Genomic DNA, 26,414 nt, shown 5'->3' on the forward strand with positions numbered 1-26,414 from the left:
GAGTTTGTGCCATACTTGGCATGGTGCATCATCTTTCATGTTGGGTTGGAAAGTGGAATATGGCTACTTTTGATTGTGATCGGTGCTAGCTTGGCTTTTACCTCCACATATCCAAATTATTTTGCCCCTTCTTACCCAATTACCTCATCTCACATTCATATGTAAGTCCTCAGCATGTGTTTTGGACCTCGCTTGGTTGGAGTGTATATGTACGGTCGCTAGAGATATCTATCATGTTAGATTGCATGCATGCTTTTGTAGGTCGTACTTAGGTGAGTGACTATTTTCATTCTCTCCTACAAAATCTCTACTCAACTTGGTTTGTATTACACACTTTATATTTAGGGCTTGCTTATGTTGAAGTCGTTCTTATGCTATAATATATGCTTTGATTATTATATATTTCTTGCCTTGGTTGATATCATTCTAGTCGTTTTATGTCTGTTCTCGTCTTTTCGATGATGTCAAGAGGGGAGGAGAAATGAACATGATTTCGTATTTGCCTAAGCTTTCTCCTTGTCAGAACCTTTAATCTCTTAAGGTCCTTAGATGCTATACTTTGTATATAAGTGGATTGTTCTTGCGTTCAACTGACTATGACTTTTATAGTATTATGTTGAGGGGGAACTTACACTTAGTCACAAATCGAAAGAGACTTGTCATCATCAAAAAGGTGGAATTTGTTGGACCATATAGATATGTGATTAGTTTTGATAATAACAAATGTGTACTTTATATTATATATACTCTTGCTCGTAATCGGTCGTTTAGTCTTTAATAGATTGATTAAAGTTTACAATTTAAGCAAGTAATATTTTAGCAACCTTGGCTATAACATTGAAGATTTGTGAAGCATCGTTCAAGTAATGTTATAGCGGCTTGAGCTATAACATTGAAGATTCTTAAATCGTCATAGTAAACTGTAACAAGTTTCAAGTGTGATGATCACTCAAGCAAAAGGCTCGATCAAGTCTATAACAAGCTCAAGATGAAGAGCTTATGATCAAGATAAAGAGATGATCCTACCACTGAAGATCTCAAGGAAGATTAGCTAGTATAGGACATCGTCTAATAACGATATCTTAAGAAGTAATGTTGGGAAGGTAAAGTTATAGCTATTTCACCTATAACTTTACTTACCAAACTTAAGGTTATAGCCATTTCTACTATAACTTTAGGTTGCATTTTTAAAGGCACGATTTTAATAATTTTAAAATAAATTTTCAAAAGATAAAATTCTTCAAATATGTTTCGAAATCATGTGTGTATATGATAGAGATGAAATACGGTTTGCTTAGAATGAATAATTTACGTTATCCTATTGGTTAGTAAAACAACTTATAAGTCGTCATGCTACCTATGGTTTGCTAAATTATCTAAACCTAACCCTAATATACTCCTTGATTTTTTTACCTAGGGTTTCGGCTAAGATGGGCTTATGAGCCGTGTGGATGCCGAGTTAACTCCCTATGCATGTAAATATTATTAGACCAAATCCATAATATATTGCTATAAGATATTTTCATATCTTATCAATTATATTAGATTTACTTTATTTACTTAATCAAAATATTTAGTAGATTAAGTTAAGAAGAGGTAAGATTTGTTTCTTATGAGACAAACTACCATGTCTCACGGCACACTTAGGGTTTCGACCAATACCCTAGTTTCTCTCTTCTACTATATATACGCATGATGTTCATTGATCCAAATAAGATTTTTGAAATATAAAAATTCCTTGCAAACAAATTGAGTTTAAATTCTAATCGAGTATTTTATTTGTTTTGCATTTGAAAATATTTTACGAAAAGTCGTGCTCTTTAATTTGCGTATTAATTCTTAAGGTTACGTTATAAGATAATAGTACTTCATATTGTTTCTACTCGTTAAGTTGTGTGAACACCTAGAAGAACAATCAAGTGCTTTCTTAGTAACTTAAGATAGTCAAAACCGAATTTCTAGTGATATTCAAATTGAGTTATAGCTAGACTTAGTTATACGAGTGGGTTGATAATTTTGTAATCCGGAGTAAGGTGCTAAAATTATTAATCGAGAATAACAGACGTAGGCTTCAACGTGTGAAGTTGAACCACTTCAAATATCGTGTGTCCTTGCAATTTTCTTTATCGTTCATTTCATTACTTTCTAAATCGTTTAGTTAATTAGTTAAAGTTTAATCAATAAACTTTAAGTAATTAATTATTTAGATATAAAATAAAAAGTGGGCATAAGTTTTTAAATACTCAATTCACCCCCCCCCCCCCCCCTCCTCGAGCATTTCGACTTGGATAGACTATTCAACCATGCACTAAGAGGGAAAGGGGTAGTTATTTCCGAATAAGAACCATTTAGGATAAGAATGAATAATGCAATACTCGTTTTCTGCCTTCAAAGACCAACAGCCTAATTTGCAGCATCCCCAAACCTTCGGGGTTTGATAGCCCCGATCGGGGACGTAACATTATTGTTAAAACTGAAAAAGTACGCTGAATTGATGTACACCAATTCAATCATTGACAATTAATAAATTATTCAACTTCATGTTTTTGCACGTGTCCTTGTATTCAATGCACAACAATACCATCACAATTAATTTATAATTTGTCAATTTCATATTTTTTCTTTTTCTTTTTGCATTATAACTTATTTCTAAAAGACCGCAACTTAAATCCGTTTATGTGAGCGTGTTCCCCACACTCCCGAACCCACATTATAACGATTCAAACTTGTTACAATTTTGATCGAATCCTGATTGCAATCAAATGATAAACGTGATTCACTTAAATCACCAACATTCCTCCCCCATTTAAGTGCAATCCTTGATTCAAAACAACAAACCAAACCAAACTTATACATAAAACGAAAATGTCACAAAGATTGAATTTTCATCTTAGTGAATTATACATTCTGCATTCGAGTATCGCGGTGTCTCAATGCATTGAACCCTTCAAAGTCATATGAATACATGAAGATAAACACATATAAGTTCATTACAACTTTATAAGCTTGTTAACCGACACTTTATTACATGACCTAGTGTCCCTATCCATTCATGAGTGCTTGAAAGCCAAGCCTGGGCTTCTTGAAGCGGCCAAACTTCACACTCACATAGGTGGACTCTTCTCCTCATGCTCCTACAAAAGCATTTTGTCAAAAGATTCATTAAGAAGATGAACTTCATCCTAACTTATCATGTAGGTCTAAGCACATACTTTCGGGATTATGTAAACATGTGCTTCAACTTCACATAATAGGCTTTTCACATTGAATTCTACCTCTAATGTCATATTAGAAGGGAATTGGGTGTCCTACCACCATAAGTTCAGCTAGATTTTGTTGAGATATCACAAAACAAACCGATATCACCCCTTTAGTGACCAACTCACGTACCGTGCTATGTCTAACACCTAGGTGTCACGATTTACCATTATATACTTGGCTATAGGCCTTAGTCAAGGTAGCTGCACTATCACAATATAGCAATTGGTGATATAGGTTTAGGCCACAACGGGATCTCAAAAATCAAATTCCGTAACCATTCCGCCTCTTTTACGGCTGAAGCCAAGGCTATAAATTCCGACTCCATTGTCGAACTTATGATGCAAGTTTTCTTCTTAGAAGCCCACAAAATGGCGCCTCCCCAAGCAAGAATACCCACCCACTTGTAGAAGAATGATCTTCCACGTTGTTGATCCAACTTGCATTCGAATATCCTTCTATTACCGATGGATTTCCCATATTTGTCAAACCATAGTTCATGGTTTTCTTTAAGTACTTCAATAGACGTTTAACAGCCACCCAATGATGAGTACTTGGGTTACTTGTGTATCTACTTAATTTTCCCACCGCATAAGCAACATCCGGTCTTGTACTCATCATTGCATATATTAAACATCCAATCACTTGCGAGTACTCAAGCTGTGAAATTGCATCACCTGTATTGGGCATAAGTTTCACTCTTGGATCCATGGGTGTACTAACCGGAGAACAATCATCATACTTAAATCTTTTAAGTACCTTCTCAATGTAATGAGATTGAGATAATGAAATTCCTTTATTCTTCCTTATAATCTTGATACCAAGTATAACATCCGCCTCCCCCCATGTCTTTCATGGCGAAACTTGATGATAAAAAGGCCTTTGTGAGGTCTACTTGATTTTGGTCGGTACCAAATATCAACATATCATCAACATATAGACAAATTATAACACCATTTTCGGCATCATCAAATTTGCTATACACACACACTTGTCTCATTAGTTTAGCTTATAACCATTTTACAACACAACTTCATCAAATTTATTATGTCATTGCTTAGGAGCTTGTTTAAGTCCATATAAGGATTTGACAAGCTTACACACCTTATGCTCATTTCCCGGCATAACAAACCCTTCTGATTGTCTCATATAAATTTGCTCATCTAAGTCCCCATTTAAGAATGCGGTCTTAACATCCATTTGATGGATCACTAAATTATTAATTGCTGCTAATGCAATCAATAATCTAATAGTGGATATCCGAGCAACCGGAGCATAGGTATCAAAATAGTCAATACCTTCTTTTTGCCTAAAACCTTGGATTACCAATCTTGCCTTGAACTTTTCGATTGAGCCATCGACTTTCATTTTCTTTTTGAAAATCCATTTGCAACCCAATGGTTTGCATCCATGAGGTAAATCTGTTAGGACCCATGTATTATTTCCCGTAATGGAATCTATCTCATCATTTATTGCTTCCTTCCAAAAAGCAACATCTTGGGACCTCATAGCCTCATCAAATGTCTTAGGATCATCATCAACATGGTAACAATACTCATATTGACATCCCATTTCATCTCTTGATCCTTCAACTAAATAGGTAAGTCGTATAATATCCATGAATAATGTACGATGAGTTAATGATGTTATTAATTATCATGTAAACTGGGGTAGATATACAAATAAGAAGCTAATATGTTGAAACGGAAGTATTAAGTGATTTATTTGCATGAAATTAGTCTAGCATGTCTAGTGATATGACAATATATGGTTGAAGGTGAAAATAGATGGCTTGTGTGATGACGTGAGCAGCTGAATGATAGTTAATTGATGGTAATATATTGGTGTTTAAGTGTGCACATTTTTTTTTAGAATTTTTATGATCCACATGAGTTGACATAGAACATGTTATTAATCACGATGGAAATGATGATTGTCCTAGTATGTACTGTGCTTGTAAACAAGTGCGTAGTAATGATTCGAACATGTGTGGGTACCGAGTTTGAGCATGATATGGAATTACGGGTTATACATGTATAATTGATTCATGTGCATATTTTAATTTATTTGCCAAGTAGTACTAATGTGTATACAAATTTGTGCGTAATATCGAGAATTAGCAACTTATACTATGTATGTACAGTTTAATGATAGTAATGAGCATGAGTAACGTTAAGATGGCTTTTGTTGTTTACATCCCTTGTGCATTTTTTATAATCGCGATGAAATTGGTAACTCTGTCGGGAAGCATGATTAGTAACATAATAAGTCAAGCATGTTCGGTTATTTGAACTAGTAATAACATTTATATGTAATTAAAGGTTGTGTTATTGCATATGTTTACAGTTCGAGTATATGTGCATAAACAGTGATTTTATTTTATATTGTCGATAACATACTTAGTAAGTTGTTAGTATATGTATAACACTCGTACATATGGTCGACAACGATTGGCGAATTATGACGGTCTCCAGGGGCTTGACACTGTGTATGGCATGAGATTTTGGAGATGGGGTTATTAGTTTATAATACGTCACGTGGTGCTGGTTGTCTAGTATCCAGTTATGAGTGGAAGTTGTTTATAGTGGTTGGTTTCGTCCTTTTGATATTAGTTGGCTAAGTGAGCTTTGGTCTGCACTAGGGCTTTACGAGTTGTTACTGAAATGTGACATGATTTGGCGATTTACAATCTTCTAGGAACGAGTTAAATATGACAGATGAGCACAAATATTGACCTTATGTGGTGGATTGTGGTTTGTTATATCGTTAAAGAGGTTGGTGGTGCATCACGAAACCCCAGGGTCTGTAGGTATATGGTATGAATAAGAAACTTCGGGACGAAGTTTGTTTTTAGGGAGATGTAATGTGATACTATGTTTTTCTACGTGGTTATTTGGATTTCCATTAGTAATTACTGCTTCAAGCAATGCGGTAACATGTTTATTATATTAAATGATAGCTTCCGTGTGTGGTCGAACTATAGTTGCATATGTTGTTTATATGTTTTATTTAGAATTGTATATTTGCATATGTTGTTTATATGTTTTATTATGAATTGTATTTGTGAGGAAGGACCGTGATATCGCATGGCTTGTGTGGTTTTATATGAGTTAGGTTACGGGGACGTAACCTTCTTTTTAGGGGGGATGAAATGTAACAACCCGAGTTTACTCAAGTTTATATGAGTTAGCATAAATTTTACTAGTTATGCATATGAGTTATATTATGGGTATGAGTTATATTGTGCTAATTATATGGGATGTTAGGTGTTGTTGGTTGTAGTTGGTGCGAACTTCGGGGACGAAGTTATTTTAAGGAGGGAAGACTGTAATACTCCGTATTTTAGTTGGAGTACTCGGTCGAGTACTTGGTTGATACTCGGTCGAGTGTGTGTTACTCTGCCGAGTGCACTTGATCGAGTAAACCGGTTCAGCAAGTTTGACGGTTTCTTTTATGTTTTGACCAAGGGTCTTGTTTATAAGGCTTAAATCATTTCTAGTTCATTTTAACATCTCTAAAAACATTTCTAAACCTAGAGAGAGGGAGAGGAAGAGGAATTGTCGAGCCTTTCATTTGATTGAAGATTTCTCACCGATTTCAACCTAATTCGATTTCCCTGTTTGTAAGTCGATTTCATTTAATTGTTTATACTTTTTTAAAATCTTCGTCTTCGAAAAGTTTGAAAAGAGAGTCCTGTTTATTTGAAGTCTAGTTTATTCATATCAAATTTCGTAGTCATATTCTTTGTGGTTTGTCCTAGGTGATTTATTTATGAACATGTCGCTGAAAAGTCCACGAATCTGATTTGGTTGTGGAAAATGATTTGAAACCCTAATTTATATATTGATTAAGTTTTGGGGCTTTTTAATACATCATATTTGTAGAGTCTAGATGACAATAGGATTTGGATTTACCAAAAAATAATGTTTTAAACTCGTTTTATGAATCAATACTTTTTATGCGACGGATTCTGTCAGCTTTTGAAAATCAGTCTGAAAACCATTGATAAGTTTGAAATTTGAGAAAAATACGTTAGATAAGATTTGTGGCTAAGACTCATGGGGTTCCAATCCAATTAGCCTTGCATCGATTAGATTTTTCTAGAATTAGTTATGCATTTTATACCGAGTCTGTCATGTGCTGGAAAATCAGGAAAAGTCGTGTTTGTTCTTTAAGTTGATATTCCTACTAACTTATGATGAGTCTAGGTTATGCGCATGATTAATTGATTGAGTAGGTGTTAATTATACATAGTTATGCTATGTAGGTGATGGATATGTGAAGGATCATAATTGATTGCTTGTGTGTGCTTGGATTGCAAAAAGGTAGGGTTTCCCTACTCGGTTTACTGTTAATTGATTTAAAATTGTATTGTGATTGTTGTACGATTTGATATTGTGATTATCTGCTGATTGTTGATTTGGAGTTGGGTGTTAGAGTTGTGATGGTTGATGGTGATGTTCGCGAGGTGCGTCCTCGGCTGAGTGGAGTCACTTGCGAGAGTGGCTTCACGCCCTAGTTTCGCCCTCTATGGAACCCACCACAGGAAGGGATGTGCATATTAATGGACAGGGTTATCGCCCGTTGATGATTGAGGGCTTAGGTGGGTACGGCTGCGGTCCCCCACTGGTAGGGCTACAAACTTTAGTGTGTAGTCAGTTACATGTTGTGATTGGGAGTTGGAGGTGGATGATGATCAACTGTTTATCTTTATCATACTTTGTCTTATTTTGATTATGCAGTGAACTGAACCCGTTTAATTGTTTTAAAAAACTGTGGTGAACCATTCGGGGATGGTGAGCAGTTTGTGACAGGTGGTGGTTGTCTTTAGCTACGGGGGCGAGATGGGATGCCATCACTTTGAGTCTAGATTTCGCTGTTACGAGTTTAGCTTTTTGATTCAGTTGTATTGAGACTTTATACTTTTCTTTTGAATCGGATTCCGAGACAATGTAATAGTTATCTTTAAATACTTCAATAAATGTTTTTGAATGGTTTCTTTTGATATACTAGCCTCGGGCAACCGAGATGGTAACAGTCTCCCATGCTAGAGTGGTCCTTGGTAAGGCACCTTGGTATGTGGGGGTGTTACATTGTCATTGTGACAAACCATGAAAGTAGAAGCAACGTCTTGCATATTATTCATATTATTTAACATAAACATTCCATTACATAAATATACAAAGCCTACAAATGTACCACATTTGCTTATTACATATTTGTCCGACTCATACACTTGCCTATAACCATACTTTGACAAGAGACCGCCGGAAACTAAGTTTTTCCTAATTCTGGGTACATGAAGTACATCATAAAAATGAATAGATTTCCCGGAACTAATATTAACACTACTACACCACGACGAAGGATTGGAGTTGTTGATTCGTTGCCCATGTAAAGAATTGAACCGTCATTAAACGGTTCATAAGTCTTGAACCATCTACGGTCCTTGCACACATGCTTTGTAGCACCCGAATCTACCCACCATGCAATCTCATCATCCTGAACATAAAATGCCTCAAAAATTAGTGGTACATATGTACAATATATTTAATACCATTGTCAAAACTCTGACCTTAATGAGTAGGAGGGTCTTGGTCCTTGAACCCCTGCCCGGATTTGTTCTTCTTAGAACCATTCTTGGTCTTCTTTAACCGGCAATCATTCTTAAATTGACCGATGTTTCCACATATCCAACAAGCACCCTTGGGTTTCTTATTAGAGTCATAGTTAGTGCTAGGCATGGGGCATTTCTTCCCCTTGTATCCCTTAGAACTTTCATCAACTTCCATTATATTGATAGAAGATGGTTCAATAATTTCCTTGCCCTTGCCCTTGGTACTCTCTTGTGCCCTAAGAGACTCCTCTATACGCAAGTGCCCCCTAGTTGTACAATAGACAACTCCTCTTTCTTATGTTTGAGAATATGCTTGAAATCCTTCCAAGAAGGAGGCAACTTGTCAATTATACTTGACACCGAGATGGACTCATCCATCTCCATCTTGTGTTGGGCAAATTGTCCCAACATCCGGAACAATTCATTGTATTGCTCCATTACCGACCTTGAGTCCATCATCTTATAGTTCATGAAATTGCCTACAATAAACTTCTTACTAGAAGCAACTTCGGACATGTATTTAGACTCCAATTCATTCCAAAATTCTTTTGCCGACTCAACATTTTGATAGACATCAAATAAAGAATCAGACATACCGTTTAGAATGTGTTCCCGACATATGTAATCATCATTTTCCCACTTGAGACGCTTGCGGGCTTCCTCTATTGGTTCATCTTCTTGAGGCTCGGGCATTGGGGTGCTTAACACGTAAACAACCTTGAGGGTGGTAAGTAGGAAATGTATTTTCTTTTGCCATCTCCTAAAATCGACCCCTTCAAATTTCTCAAGTTTTACAAACTTGGATGTCATTTCCTTAACATTCGACATTGTCAAATTTCAATTAAATACTCTTTAAGAATGTTGGAGAAATAGGGTGTTTGACAAATCGAACTTGGATAAATCGATGGTCACGTATTATATCGTTTTCCTTAAAGAGTATTTCTACCCTATATTGCCTTCGGGTTACAAGAAATTTCTCGCAGGATAATGCACCGATTTCCCTCTTGTTCTAGGCAAAGAAACAAGAGAACACTAATGAAGTGTTTATTTTATTTGTTACACCAAAATCTGAAAATAATTGTGTTTGTATCCTCTACCTTTTTTCTCAGCATATCTTATATATATATATATATATATACTAATACTAATACCATGAACTAAGAGAGAAAGGGGTAGTTATTTCCGAATAGGAACCATTTAGGATAAGAATGAATAATGCAATACTCGTTTTCTGCATTCAAAGACCAACGGCCTAATTTGCAGCATCCCCAAACCTTCGGGGTTTGATAGCCCCAATCGGGGACGTAACATTATTGTTAAAACTGAACAAGTACGTGATAAGGCTAAAGTCGTATCACCAATATCAAAATAAATCTATCTAAGTACTAACAAAATATCTAGTGGTAAGACATGTATCGAATCCACAAGGAGGCGGTAATAATCAGTTTGCTAATATTTAGATCGTATGAAAGTAACCGATTTCTTGGAGGTTTTGGTTTGTTTGTTTTCTATCAACTAAATAGCAAGTAATTAAAAGGTGTATAACAATAATATTAGAAAGTCTAGGATTTCCAGTTCACTAGGTCAATTATATGGGGTTTCTTAATCAATTGCTAGGTCAATCGAATTATCTAAGGTCATAAGATTGATTAATTCTATTATGTCCTTTAGATCAAGTCTAACATGCAATCGCTATTATTAAACACAATCTATTTGATTATCGCAGCCTATATTAATTATAACCCTGTCGGTGAAAGTATTAATTCGCTACATTAATTATCAATTCAGGCCTAAATCAATTAATTAGAATAAGAACAATAATCAAACGATAAGTCATGTGATATTACTAGCAATCAATTAATATTCCCCTTTCTAATTAACCTAGATCCCCTTCATCCTAGATGAAGAATTTAACTACTCATATTGAATTCAACAACAACAATAAAGATGAATGACAACATAATTATAGACATGAGATAATAACAATCAATTGAAAGCATAAAACTTGAATGATTAAATTAATGAGGAATGATTAGTACCTTAACAATTAACAAGGAATGATTAAGAACAAAGTACGAATGCAAAAGTATGTTTCCAGCCATCCAAAAATAATAAAAAGCGTAACCTAATAAATTCCACGAGTTTAGAATTTATATTACAAAAATACGTGTTTTAGGAAAATACGGAAACAAGACCGACAAAGAGGTTCCTCGATCGAGCCCTCATGCTACTCGATCGAGGACAGTTACTCGATCGAGCCCACTTGCTACTCGATCGAGGAACTAAGGTTCCAACTTGATTTCTTCTTTACTTCTCTTCTCGTCTTCAAGTCTCCTTGTTTCACGTGCCATGCTTCGTGTATTCCACTATGCCATAACCGCAATACTCATCTTAATTAGTGTCACCTCGTAATGCGTCATTTCTGCATTAAAACACAAAATAGCGACAGTATCGTCAATTCACTATAAAAGGCATATAAATGACATAAAAGGCACGAAAACGGCATATAAAACACCATGAAAGGAGTTATAAAAGTGTATATAAATGTGATACATCAGTACGCTGAATTGATGTACACCAGTTCAATCATTGACAATTAATAAATTAGTCAACTTCATGTTTTTGCACGTGTCCTTGTATTCAATGCACATCAATACCATACAATTCATAATTTGTCAATTTCATATTTTTTCTTTTTCTTTTTGCATTATAACTTATTTCTAATAGACCGCAACTTAAATTCGTTTATGTGAGCGTGTTCCCCACACTCCCGAACCCACATTATAACGATTCAAACTTGCTACGATTTTGATCGAATCCCGATTGCAATCAAATGACAAACGTGATTCACTTAAATCACCAACAAGATTTAGGGACAAAAATCAAGGTAAATAATAATGAGGACAAACATAGTAGGGTTATTTGACAGGAATAATCCTTTTTTGTCACGCTCTCAAAATAATCTGAATTTTAATTTAACTCACAATAAATTATACTATTGACTCCGTCTTCTTGTATTACACTCGATAACCTGCTACCTATTTAGCAAGTAACTTCTCTTTTCCTTTACAAACCAAACCATAGACCACCTTTACCTTCCTTCTAAAAAAAATAAAAATAAAATAAAAAATAAACCACTTTTACCTTCATCGTCATCACATCTGCACCACTATCCACCTATAACCATCTACCCCTAACTCACTGACCACCTACGTCCAACTGACGACCGTCATAATGACACCACCCACAACCTCCTCTAAATTAACATTTATCCCCAAATTAATTTGGAAATCTAAGGTTCTGAAAAATTACATTTATAATTACATGATTCTCGCATTCACCTTTTCTAGGACTTGGCTCGACAACACCTTTTCTTTAACATGCTCTAACCAGAGAGTATATGCTTTATTTTCATGCAATCTGAAGTTGTGAACTTTGGGCTTGAAGTTGCACCCCTTAGAAATGCATTTTGAGATGAATGTCATCATGATTATGTGTTTAAACAAAGTTTATCTTCATTTCCTTTTATCTGTAGTTGAAATCATCTGATGTATGAAAAAGTGATCTCGGATGCTTCACTTGTGCATTTGCTAAAGGTAATACTGTCTACTTTGCTTACTTTCACTAGAGGACTTGCTCCGACAAAAATGAAGTTGCTATTGCTGATATTTTGGCGACCGTAGAGGATGGTGTCAGCAAGATCTGAAAAAATTTAGTGGTGTCAATTTTGTAGATTTACCGTAGGTATGAGAAAGGAGGCGAGGGTGTTCTAGTTTTATCACCAGAAGATGGTGACGTGTTTTGGCTGGCCACAGTGGTGAATGGTGTAAATTGAAGAAGATGGCGCGGTTGGGAGGGTGTTGTAGTGGTGGTGGTAATGGGGATTGTTAATGAAGGAGAGGGAAGAAGTTTAAACAAAAAAAACAAGGACACCGGTTGAGTTACCGGATTTTGTAGGTAAAAAATGGACTAAGTCTAATATGAGTAAAAGAGGGGAATAATATGGTTTATTTTGAGTTGAATTGAAGTTAGGATTATTCTGAAAAGGCGACGAATAATTTGGATTATTTTATCAATTAAACCCAACATTATAATTTTTTTTTTTTTTTTTGTATTTAGGGCCTAGTCCATATATATACTAGGAGTATATCTTAAAATTGGAGGTTTTAGAGCAATAGCAATAATGGTTCTTATTTTTGGGGTCTTCAATAAGAACCCAAAATAAAAAGTTCTTCTACTGCAACTATAAAGTTGTTCTTAACTTTAAGAATTAAGTTCTAAAATAAGAACTTGGTTGTTTATACTTGGGAATTTAAGGACCAATAAACATGACTTTGAAAATTGTGAATACCAATTACATATTTACTATTTTTCATTTAAGAACTTTATAAAAATGACATCTATTGTGAATAAAAGTTCTTAAATATTGGAATTAAGAAAATGTGACATGGCAAAAGAAGAACTTTATATAGAGTCCTTCTATTGCTATTGCTCTTAGATTATGTTTATTTTTATTTTTTGCATGAATGTTAACAGTGTTATTATTAGCAATGGAAGGAGTCCTTGTTTGACTTTAGGATTCTGGAATGCCATTAATATGGACTTTGACGATTTTGCTGCTACTATTATTCTTCCCCGTAAAATTTTCCATCTTGCTTTGACCAAACTATTTATTATGCATTAAATAAACTAAAATGCAGATAATAAGCAACCAGGGTCGATATGTCCGAGTGGTTAAGGAGACAGACTCGAAATCTGTTGGGCTATGCCTGCGCAGGTTCGAATCCTGCTGTCGACGCTTTTTACCTATTTTCCCTTCATACCAAAATTACCATATAACCCCCGCACTCAATTACCTGTTTGTTTCCCACCATTTTCACCTCCTTGGTAATTGTTAAAATGTACTCCATCGTAAATCAGAAACCCTGAAACCAATCTCATCTCTCCCTTATAAATACACACAAGTCACAACACATCCAGTAAGTCAGCCATTAATATAAATTTACCCCCATCATCAATCCATCCTTTATTCCTTTTTACCAACCCCACTTCACCACCTCCTTCACCTTCTAATCTCTAACTCGGTACTTTTATCCCTTCTCTCTCCTTTTGCTTCCTTTTCACGCCTCTCCCCTTCTCCATTTGCATTTCTTTATTATTAAATATTAATATTAATATATTAATATATTAATATATGATGATTGATTGATTAATTAGGTTATTGTTGCAGGAGTAGTAGTTGTAAAGTTGTGTGGAGCTAGTACTATATGCTTCCTATCAAGAGACCGGTGGAAGGAGAGGCTGACGACGACGTCCACGCTACCGTTACCAACTCCGACCACAACCCTTCTCTTCTCAAAAAACCTTGCTTCATCGCCACTGCCGAATCCACGCCATCCTCAAATCTAGCTTTCGAAACCGGAATCGCTAAATCTGATCGTGTCGCTATGGGTCTTACTGACGGTAAACCTAACGGCAACAACGCCAATCCTTCCGAAATAGATGAGGATTTGCATAGCCGTCAACTCGCCGTTTATGGTCGTGAGACCATGCGCCGACTTTTCGCCTCTAATGTTCTCGTCTCTGGATTGCAAGGCCTCGGTGCTGAAATCGGTATATTCCTTTTCATCTTTTTTAGATTCATTTTAATCTATTCTTTCATTTTCTTTTGTCGATTCATATAGTTTGAGTTCGATTTGTGTGAGAATCGTATGAATTAAACTTGTGCTTGTATATGATTTGCTGTTGATTGAATCTTCTTACTGTATGCGACTTTTTGAATCTATCTATCTCCGTCATTTTGGTGTATTTTTTTTCCTAGATTTCACAATATTAGGTTTTGATATTTTATCTGCAAGTTTTGCTGTCGTTTGATCCGTTAACTTGTTTTTTCGTGTGGGGCGTGATCGAGTGTTGTGGAACTTTATGTGTGATATTATCCGGGGTAATGGAAATAGAAATAGCAAATGGATACCAGGTCGAGTTGATTATTAAGATGTGCATACATGGTTCAGACGTGTTTTTGGCTATGTTGAGGTTCTCAAGTTGTGACCCCTCCGTCAAAATAAGGTTGATACCAAGATTTTTAACCATGGATGGAACTGATTGCAGTGCCTAGGTCTATTTGTCGTATAACCATCTTCGAAGTGTCATATTGGGTTCGGTGCTCTTATGCTATTACTTACATCTTAGAATAGAAGTCATATATAGGTTGTCTCCAAATGTTGAACTACTGAAGATTAGTGTGGTATCTTGCACACACTGAAGATTCTCTATCAAGTGTTGTCTAGAGTTGAATTTTGCTCTTTAGGAGGTGATCTTTTGTTGTGTGTGTTAGTATACGTCTATGTTACTCCGACACTTAACTTAACCGCCGTGTCGCGTGTCAGACACGTGTTGGTGTCCGACACGACACTTTGACACTTCAATTTAGACCACAACATAGGAAAATTCACCCAGAATAGCCGTGTCAGACACGACACTGTGTCGGAGAGTCGGAGTAACACAGGTATACGTTAGCTGGACTTGAGATTCCTTAGACTCTCAGCACGCAATACCGGCCTGTATCAAGTCTAGTGCACCATCTATCTTTTAACACATGTCCACAAATCTTGCATTCTTGCCGTGAGATAAGGTAAGCACATAATGTTCGTGCTCAAAGAAGTGGAGCTTGGCACTAAGTGTTTTGAAATTTTTGTTAGTGTGGATTACATTTATTGTACATGATTGAAAAAAGCTGTCGTATTGTAGTGTTCATCATGCGACTTTCTGCATGTACAAGTCAGAATTGAACAAAACGGTGCTACACCTGTTTTGACAAGACTTGTATGGGAGGAGTGGAACTTAGCGACCGCTGCAAGTTTGCATGTTTTCTTATCGGTTCTTATTATATCTGCTTCACTTTAGTAGAACTCCTTCATCTTGGGGTTTGAAGGTGGATGTGATTTTAGGTGAAGTCTTGCGTATTGTGTATTGGAAAAGGCGACTGTCCTTGAGTCACATGTAGTTGATTACTTGTTCTTTATTTAATTGAGGTAATAGAGTAGTTCTTGCCTTAAATGTGGTCATATAGAGTAGTTTTTGCCTTCTTCGGAGTCACTGTATTATTTCCACTCCCTCGGTCTCTCAAAAATATACAGCATTCCATTTTTCACTATTTGGTTGTTTATGAAATACTGTCCAACATCTCACTTTTAACTCATCTCAACCACACAATCATCCCCACTTGCATCATTATACGCGGTCGGCGGTCCTCATTGCTTCTTTTTATACCCCCTTCAATTGTTCATTTTTGGGCTCTTGGTTTGACAGCTTGTTGGTTTTCATGAACTGTGGTGTTTGGTAGAGTGGACTTCCTTGCTTCTAATTGTTATGGCTTTCAATTATAGTTTTATGTGGTCAGGAGCTGGGGTGCATTAAATTTTAAATAATCTCGTCCTATTCGTTTGTGGAAAATGAAAGGCGTAATTTGTTATAGCTGATAAATAGCAATGGTTTTTTTTTTTTTTTTTTTTTTTTTTTTTTTTTTTTTTTTGTTTCTTTGGAAATCAGGCAATGAACATGAAATTCACATTTTCCTCGCGCCAGACTTGTTTTGAAAGGAATTGATGTGACAGTTGTAAAACAATTCTGCTTGTACTTTTATTTCATTAGAAAGCAAGTTAGAACTACAGAAAGACTTCCTCCACACCAAACTTTTTTGATCTACTATTCAATATCAGATTAAATATGATTATTAACGCTGTTTTGAATTTTGCAGCAAAAAATCTCATCCTTGCTGGCGTTAAGTCTGTAACATTGCATGATGAAGGAGTAGTGGAACTGTGGGATTTGTCCAGCAACTTTTTGTTTTCAGAGAAGGATGTGGGAGAGAACCGTGCTCGGGTAGCTCTTCCGAAGCTACAAGAACTGAATAACGCTGTGGCCGTTTCTACTTTAACCACTGAGCTGACTAAGGAAAAGCTTTCTGAATTTCAGGTTTGTTATCCCATACGCAATCAGTATATGTTTGCTATGTACTACTCCCTTCGTAGCACTCTTATGTTTACCTTTGATTAAAATATTGCTCACAAAGAATAAAGTTGTACAAATGATGGGGCCGATGGGGGACAAGGACGGAAGGAGTAGTATTTAGTTGTGCAAAATTCTACTCAACTGCTCTGGGGTCTTCTCTACAACTAGAACTACTCGCTCCAATTGCTATTTTAAAATGCTTTAGGCATCACATCATTACAAGTTTCTAAGGGATGTTAGCGTTTTTGTTTGGGGGCGGGGCTGGCGCTCGAGATTACAACTGTGACCCTAGAGGTTGAAAGCGAATCTAAGGTGGCCCGAAATTCACATAATTTTTTCCGGTATGACAATCTTTTGATCAGTTTAATACAAAGTAATTGTTGCGCTCATAGTATTTGAAGTCATAAAGCCGTTTCGAGTTATATATCTATTTTAATATCAAGTTAGATCCTACAAACAACAACAAACCAACATTAACTAGATGTCTCAATGGCTTCAATGAATGGTGGGTTAGGAAAGTTGTATGTACAGCCTCTTACCCTTTTCTATTAAACAACACAAATAGGCCCTTTTTGGATGATCCATGATTGAAATTCTGTTTAGACTTTAGAGTTTCATGGAATGTTTGGTATTTCGTTGTAAAAGGTAGCGCAACCATTTTAGTCATCCATTTTCCTTTTGTTCATTATAAACAAATAAAATAAAATAGGGTTATTTCATAGGAATAATCCATCCTTGGGATGGTCTGCTTAAATTACTCCATCCTTTAAGTAATCCGAATTTAATTCCTCCTATCCCCTCTTCCTTCCCAGAACATACTATACTAGAGTGACTGGCCACCTAAACAACAAGTTATCTTATGTTTTTAAAGGTTATTATACACCATTATTTTACAAGAATAATCCAAACTATGAGTGACCTACTTATAATACTCCCAACTATATTTAATCTCATAATAATCCGAACCCCGGCACGGACTCCCTCCATTCTCATGTCCTCTTTTTTCTTCTTCTCTCAATTCCAACCTTATCAATGGGCAACCCAACCATGCAACTAATCGTCCTAACCTGCATAACAAACTATAACAAAATGAAGATGTAAAATCAATCCAAAACAATCAAAACTCGAATCAAAACCAAAATGTCATTATCCCCAGCAACAATGCAACAACAACAGCATCACCCTCTTCGATCACCTCTCCAAAAAATCCCCACCTTCGCTTCAAAGACTCCACCACAACAACCACCACACCGCCACCACCAAACCAAGACGACAACAACAATCCTTTAGCCACCTTCTCCGGAGACCCAATATTCTCCTTCCTATTCCCAACATTCTCATCAACTCAATTCTCATCATATTGTGATCTCTTCCGCGACCGCCGCCTCAACCGCTGAACGTGGTGGTGATTGGGTGGTCAAAAATGCATGATGGTGATAGGAGGGATTAAAGGATGGAGTAATTTAAGCAGGTCACCCATAGGATGGATTATTCCTATGAAATATTAGTGGCCACGTCATTTTTCACCTGTTATAGCTGGTAAAAAAACAAGCAAGTTTGTTCTGGGAAAGAAGGGGGAATATGAGGGATTAAATTCAGATTACTTGGATGGAGTAATTTAAGCATGTCACCCATAGGATGGATTATTCCTATGAAATAACCCAATAAAATAATGAGTATTCCATCTCATTGAAAATGGAAACAAAGAATGGTTCAATTGAATGTATAGCTTACTCAAGGGATGTTGATGCGCTTGCGTCGGTAGGGCGAGAAATTTGCTTCACTAGACCTGACCTGATCTGTCATCTATTTTATGTTTCTCATTGATTTAACTAGACTTCGTGGATTGGATTGAATTATACAGGTTTCGGGTAAGAAAGTGTTATTGCCCATCCTAGATCTCCCTTATGGTCTGTCTAGTACCTATCTTTAGGACTATAATGATATCTTGTTATTTAACTTTCTTTTCAATTGTTTTTTAATCTTTACTGCGTGTGTAAAATGTTTTTTTTGTTTATTCTCAAAATACATTTATCAGTACAAGATGTTTTTAGTTTATTCTCACTTATATAGTCTGCCTTAGTACCTCTAAAGTTGTGTTGTACTAACATTAATTCATCGTATCCTGGTTTATAGAATCACATTTCCACCGTGTCACTGGCCTTACCTGATTAGGTCCACAGAGTTTCACCCAATCTGTCAGAATGTGACTTTGTAAGATTCTATACTAATCGGTTTGTAGATGGTCTGAATATGTTAGTTGGTGACATTGCATTTCAATGTTGATAATATTGTTTCGGGAAATAGTACTGATACCTCTAGATTTTAATTTTTTATTGGAAGGGTTTGATATTAGTTTTCATTTCCATGGGAGTCAAAGCCTCGCTATCTTTTGGCTTTGGAATGTGAGGGAAGAAGGGAAAATGAGATCCTAAAGGGTGTACATTTCTTATATTGTGCAGTAGCTATTGATTCATGCAATTCTAGACCCAATTGTGATTGGGGTTGTCCAGAAGCCGACTCTCACTTACCTTGCAAAAGTCAGGCTCCTTTGATTCAATGTGTCAATGTTGTTTTATCAAAGGGGTTGATATCAAGGATGAGTTATATGTTTGTTGGAGGCCTTGCTAGTTATTCATGAAGATAATGCTTCTTTTGTAGTGCAGTTTGAGGAGCAATATGTCTAGCTTGTGTTCGTAAAACTCTTTCTTCATCTGATAAGTGGATGGATTACTGAAGAATTAATAATAGCTAAGTAGCAACTTGTTATATATCTGACATAATAGACAGAATATTGAATATTCTTGTGACACTAAAGCCGTGTTTTGATGGGTAAGGAAGTGATAACTTTAATACAACAATGGAATAGTAGAAGTTGTAAAGTACTGCTGATGGCAACTTGCCAACTAGGGAGCCTTTGTGGTAAGTAGTAGTTTATGCTTTTAGCTATAGACTTTGAAAAGCAGAGATCCAGGAGAGGATTATGTAGATAGAATGGGTCACGGTGGTTTAAAGTGGGGATAGGAAGGGATTTATATAGTATTCTCTGTGTCTGGAAGAGGTTCCAGATGCCATTGTTCAGTTTGTGACGTAAATGTTTGTTATAACATTCAAAATGTTAAAGCACAATGTGTGGTTTTTGATGTTGCGAAGTATTTCAGGGTTCTTCTAAATGTCATGTATTTTTCTGAGTTCAAGATCAATGCTTATCTTCTTCATAATTTCATGCCTGGGATGATGCTTAGTTCTCTGTCTTGCATCATTTATCCAATTCCTTATTCTTATTATTCTTTTATAATTGTTTTTCAGGCTGTAGTGTTTACTAATATCGACTTGGCAAAAGCAATTGAGTTTGATGAATATTGCCGTAATCATCAGCCTCCAATTGCCTTCATCAAGACTGAAGTACGCGGCCTTTTTGGTAGCATCTTCTGTGACTTTGGACCTGGGTTTACTGTAGTTGATGTGGATGGCAACGATCCGTACACGGGGATAATTGCATCAATAAGTAATGACAACCCTGCTCTTATTACTTGTGTGGATGATGAGAGGCTTGAATTTCAAGATGGCGATCTAGTTGTGTTCTCAGAAGTGTGTGGCATGACAGAATTGAATGATGGAAAGCCTAGAAAGGTCAAGACTGCAAGACCTTATTCTTTCACTCTCGATGAAGATACCACTAATTTTAAACCATATGAGAAAGGTGGTATTGTAACCCAAGTGAAACAGCCAAAGGTGCTGAATTTTAAATCATTGCGTGAATCACTAACAGACCCCGGTGATTTCCTGCTCAGTGACTTCTCCAAGTTTGACCGTCCACCTCTACTTCATCTGGCTTTCCAGGCATTGGATAAGTTTATATCAGAGTTGGGTAGATTTCCTGCTGCAGGATCTGAGGCGGATGCTGAAAAGCTAAAATCTTTTGTTACTGAAATAAATGATAGCTCAGCTGAGGGAAGACTCGAAAATATTGATCAGAATTTGCTCCGACACTTTGCTTTTGGAGCAAGGGCTGTCTTGAACCCAATGGCTGCAATGTTTGGTGGTATTGTTGGCCAAGAAGTCATAAAGGCATGCTCTGGGAAATTCCATCCTCTCTTCCAGGTTAGTCTTCTAGAAGCTGTGCATAAAGTCAAGATCTGTGTAGGTACACTTATCTTTGTTCCTGACAGGGTTATCTGAGATATTCTTTTTGTGCATTGCATTTTTCCCTTTGTGTAATTTCTTACACCTAAAAACGAGTGATTTTTTGTTCAAATTATCTGACTTATCACACCTACCCCTCCCTTGTAAACTTTCATATTTGTTGTAGCAGCCAGTCAAATTATCTGACTTATTCACTGTCATCATCCACCCATCTCTCCGGTTTGTCTATGGCCTATGTCATCTGCTCCTCAACCTGTGGCTTACTGGCGAGTGTTGATAAGACAAAAGCCAAACATCTCTCGTGTTTGCCTATAGTCTATGTCTTCTTGTTGTGGCTGGCACAATTGGGAGAAAGAGGGGGTTTGGGTTCTTTTCTTGGTGGAATCCTTTTGTTTATTGGGTGGTTACATTATTAATCTTTGATCCATGCTTCAGTATATATGAAATTATTTTCTTTTCTTCAGCTTTTTAATTCCAAATCTTTCGTTGTGAAATATCATGTTTTTTCATTTGGCCACGGGCCGCCATGCTCATTTAGATTCTTATTTTCCCATTGTTTTTTTTTTGCAGTTTTACTACTTTGACTCTTTGGAATCCCTTCCGTCTGAACCACTTGATCCAAGTGATCTGAAACCCTTGAACAGTCGATATGATGCCCAAATTTCTGTTTTCGGAGCCAAGCTCCAGAAAAAGCTTGAGGCGGCGAAGTTGTTTGTCGTGGGATCTGGTGCTCTGGGTTGTGAATTTCTGAAGAATCTTGCTTTGATGGGAGTTTCTTGTGGCAGTGAAGGGACGTTGACTATTACAGATGATGATGTTATAGAGAAGAGCAACCTTAGCAGACAATTTCTTTTCCGCGATTGGAATATTGGGCAGTCAAAATCAACTGTTGCTGCTACAGCAGCTGCTTCAATGAATCCTTCCCTTCGTATTGAAGCTCTTCAAAATCGTGCAAGCCCCGAGACCGAGAATGTTTTTGATGATACATTCTGGGAGAATCTTAGTGTTGTTATCAATGCACTCGATAATGTCAATGCCAGGCTCTATATCGATCAAAGGTGTGTGTATTTCCAAAAGCCTCTTCTGGAGTCTGGCACCCTTGGGGCCAAGTGTAATACTCAAATGGTCATACCTCATCTGACTGAAAACTATGGTGCTTCACGCGACCCACCTGAAAAACAAGCACCCATGTGTACTGTACACTCTTTCCCTCACAATATTGACCATTGCTTGACGTGGGCTCGCTCTGAGTTTGAAGGGCTCCTTGAGAAGACACCTGCTGAAGTAAATGCTTACCTGAGCAATCCAGGTGAATATGCAGCTGCTATGACAAAAGCCGGTGATGCGCAGGCCAGGGACACTCTTGAGCGTGTAATTGAGTGTCTTGACACAGAGAGATGTGAGACATTTGAGGACTGCATCACCTGGGCGCGTTTGAGGTACTTCGGACTATGGATGGTTGTTTTCTTTTTTCAGTAGTATATAGGTTTTGCCTTATAAAACTGTCATCTGGTATGAGATGGTCCAAAATGATAGTGACCCAATATGTACATAGAGTAAATACTTGGATTTTATGTGATTTCATTTTAATAACCTAATATTATAATGATGAAACAATTTTAATTTGTCAGTCACTATTGTAAAAATATCACTTCTTCAAAAATAAAATCTATGTTACTCGGATTCGGTTAGACGTATTCGACACGGGTACGTGTCCAAGTGTCGGATTCGCCTATTTTATGAAGAAAATTCATGTTTTTGGTCTAAAATGAAGTGTCCGAGTGTCCCACCCATGTCCGAGTGTCTAGTATCCGACACGGGTACTCGAGGTCATATTGAAGAGTCCGAGCAACATAGAATAAAACTGCATGTTATATATTCAATAAACATTTTACTTGGGGTAATTGTTAATTTGTAGACCATCCTATGTTTGTGTTATTTTTCGTAACTTGTATCCTTCATTTGTCTAGGTTTGAAGACTATTTCTCCAACCGTGTGAAGCAGCTGACATTTACTTTTCCGGAGGACGCTGTAACAAGTTCTGGGGCACCATTCTGGTCAGCACCCAAACGTTTTCCGCGCCCATTGCAGTTTTCTGCTGATGACCAGAGCTACCTTCACTTTGTGACGGCAGCATCTATACTGCGTGCAGAGACATTTGGTATCCCTATACCTGACTGGGTCAAATCCCCACCAAAGATGGCTGATGCTGTTAATAATGTTATTGTTCCTGATTTCGAACCTAAGAAAGATGTGAAGATAGTCACAGATGAAAAAGAAACAAGTGTTTCCAATGCTTCAATAGATGATGGTGAGGTGATCGAGCAACTGATATCCAGGTTAGAAAACTGCAGGAAGAAACTTTCTTCTGGCTACAAGATGAGTCCAATTCAGTTTGAGAAGGTATATATTCTCTGGGAAGACTTGATTTGTTCCATTATGTGAAATTTCTTTGCTTAATATTTGCTGTCTCTGTAATTTCATGATGTGTTACTTGGACGTGGGTATGGGTTAGACACGAGGACTCTGTCCTAGAATTAGGATACAGGGGCATGGACATGTTTTTTGTAACAAATATAGTACTCGCTCCATTTATTCATTTTCTTCCCATTTGGTTTTGACACACTTCTTAAGAAATATTGTATAAAATCTTGCCAACGCGCACTTCTGATGAACTATGAGTAATAAATCTCTAGCAGTCATCACCAATCACCACCACCAGCCCAACACCAACTACTACAACCTGACACACAAAATTACTGATGAACTTGTGTGTATGGTGGGGGTGCTGTTGGGGAGGGAAAAGTACGCTGACCAAAACTGGTTTTCGAGATCTTTAATTTATCATAGATCTCATACATAGTAATTTTGAAATTGGTGAATTTTTTGGGAAGATGGGGGGTTGGTTTGTCGTAAAGCTGGTAGTGGCCTCATCGCTGGCTAGTTGTGTGCTTGTCATGGAACTCATTGTGGGCTTGCCGCCTGGCTGGTTGTGGGACTAGCGACTGTGCTTCTTGTTGAGCAACGGTGGAAGTAGATAAGTTTGCCACTAAGGGGATGTGAGGCACTGGAAAGCGAGGGGACAGGAAGGCTCTTACTTGGTGGGAGGAGGTGAAGGGAGGTTGACTTAAGGTTGAGGAATAGAGAATTGGTGTAGGTGGGTTAATCATAAAATGTGTAGGATTAGTTATTTTCCCCTTCTTTCCAATAGGAGATTTACTCCTTTAAAATGTGAGAATTTTTGAAAGTTTAAAGAACTTGCTATAGCTAGGAGAGTTAGCGTTCTGCTTTATATACTGTATATTGTTTGGATAACTAGATCATTTCACCCCAAAACCTTACCTAAATAAGAAATGTATGAAATAGGAAGAAACCTCTTGTGGAAAGTCGGAATTAACTTGCAAAATGGAGTAGTAATAAAAGAGAGAGAGAGAGAGAGAGATGCTGGAGAAATAAGGCTTAAATTTCATACCGAATCCGAAGTCTTACTTAACACCATTGTATGGGTCTAGATTGTGAAACGGGTCCATATTAACTCATTTACTAATATTACTAACAAGAGATTATCATTAATTACCACGAGAAAAATGACCCATTCTTTTGTTGGGAATGTTCAGGATGACGATACAAACTTCCATATGGACATGATTGCGGGACTTGCCAACATGAGGGCTAGGAATTACGGAATTCCGGAAGTGGATAAACTCAAGGCCAAATTCATAGCTGGGAGGATCATACCGGCCATTGCAACTGCCACTGCCATGGCTACAGGTTTAGTCTGTCTTGAGCTCTACAAAGTTGTGGATGGTGGGCACAAGGTGGAGGCCTACCGTAACACTTTTGCCAACCTGGCGCTTCCTCTCTTCTCAATGGCCGAGCCGGTACCACCAAAAGTTATCAAGCACCAAGATATGAGCTGGACTGTTTGGGACCGCTGGATCTTGAAGGACAATCCGACTTTAAAAGAGCTTCTTGATTGGCTCCGGAACAAAGGACTTAATGCCTACAGTATTTCATATGGGAGTTGCTTGCTCTATAATAGCATGTTCCCAAGACACAGAGACCGAATGGAGAAGAAGATGGTTGATCTTGCCAGGGATGTTGCTAAAGCCGAGCTGCCGCCTAATCGTAAGCATTTTGATGTGGTTGTTGCTTGTGAAGATGACGAGGATAACGATGTTGATATTCCTCAAGTTTCAGTTTACTTCAAGTAGTTGCATTTTTCTGCAGTTGGCTTGGGCGGACGATCTTTTAAACTGAAACTAGTAAACATTTTAATATGCAGTGTCTGAGAAGTTGGCATCTGATGAAATTACATTGGTGCTCGAAATTATAATCTCCAAACAATCAACTATGTTTCTTTTTCTCTTTGACGATGGTTGAACATGTGCTTTGTTATGTGCTACAGTTGATCTACTGCGCTTGTTTTCACTTGGCTCTGTGGGGGTGATAGTCCCATTGATCAGCATTATATCCCTTCGATTCATTTGGTCTCATTGGTTAGTTTCATTGTCTATGCTCTCATAGACTCCTTATGAAATTGGGGGCCGTGTATGCTGATCTTTGGCTAAGGGTTGAGAATTGGGTTGGGCGTGGACTGCCCGACTGACGACAATTGGTTGCGACTAAAACGTCGTCAAATGTGTGTGAACAATTGACAAGTAATGGGATATCGGGGTTGAGACTAAAACGTCAAGTGTGCTATTAGACCGACCACCTTTGTTCTACTAGGGGCAGGACTTGATTTGCGTGTCAGGACTGACAACGAGCATGACTTGAGCAGTTGAGCTATTACGGACGCGCAGAAAAGAACCTGCCCTTTTTTGGTAGTTCGATTACAGAATTTCTTTCTTCCAGTATTTCCGATTGGATGCTTGATTACACGTGAGGAGATATTTATCCGTAGGAGTATTACTACTATAAATAATGGTGCTCGTGAAGTTTCGAATTTTGTCCGAAATACTCAATTTTTTGTTCCGTGAAACTTTAAGAGGCTATAACTGGGGTCAACGAGTTCAGAAAGTGATAATTTTTTTTCCAAATCGATTATCTTTCCGAGAACTACGATTTGAAAAAAAAAGTCGTATTTGGATCCCGTGGCTAGGAGTTTTTGTTCATCAAAATTTTTTTTACCGAACAAATTTTGAGTGACCGTATCTTTTGGTCACGAATTCCAAACTCGACAATTTTTTTGTTCAAGTCGTAGCTCTTGAAAAGATAATCAATTTGAAAAAGAAAATCGTCACTTTCTGAGCTCGTAAATAGGAGTTATAGTCTCTTAAAGTTTTCCGGATAAAAAAATTGGGTATTTCGGGCAAAACATCAAAGTTCAAGGGCATCGCGTTCATTTTCCGTAATAGGAATTCATTTAACATTATCA

General features: G+C 37.1%; 1 protein-coding gene and 1 non-coding gene across 2 annotated transcripts; both read left to right on the forward strand.

The window, feature by feature from the left end:
• The first annotated feature begins 13,591 nt into the window (after positions 1 to 13,591).
• TRNAS-CGA (transfer RNA serine (anticodon CGA)) lies at positions 13,592 to 13,673 on the forward strand. Its single transcript has one exon. It is a non-coding gene; the product is annotated as a tRNA-Ser (tRNA).
• A 120-nt stretch (positions 13,674 to 13,793) lies between these two features.
• On the forward strand, positions 13,794 to 25,465 carry LOC141587044 (ubiquitin-activating enzyme E1 1-like). Its single transcript, XM_074408462.1, has 7 exons — positions 13,794 to 13,959; positions 14,106 to 14,488; positions 16,635 to 16,852; positions 20,198 to 20,992; positions 21,605 to 22,473; positions 23,005 to 23,437; positions 24,652 to 25,465. Exons 2-7 carry the CDS (start codon positions 14,143 to 14,145, stop codon positions 25,246 to 25,248), a joined length of 3,258 nt encoding a protein of 1,085 aa, XP_074264563.1. The 5' UTR covers positions 13,794 to 13,959; positions 14,106 to 14,142; the 3' UTR covers positions 25,249 to 25,465.
• The last annotated feature ends 949 nt before the right edge of the window (positions 25,466 to 26,414 follow it).

The sequence above is a fragment of the Silene latifolia genome, chromosome 6 (genome assembly GCF_048544455.1).
Source record: "Silene latifolia isolate original U9 population chromosome 6, ASM4854445v1, whole genome shotgun sequence".
Classification (NCBI taxonomy): domain Eukaryota; kingdom Viridiplantae; phylum Streptophyta; class Magnoliopsida; order Caryophyllales; family Caryophyllaceae; genus Silene; species Silene latifolia.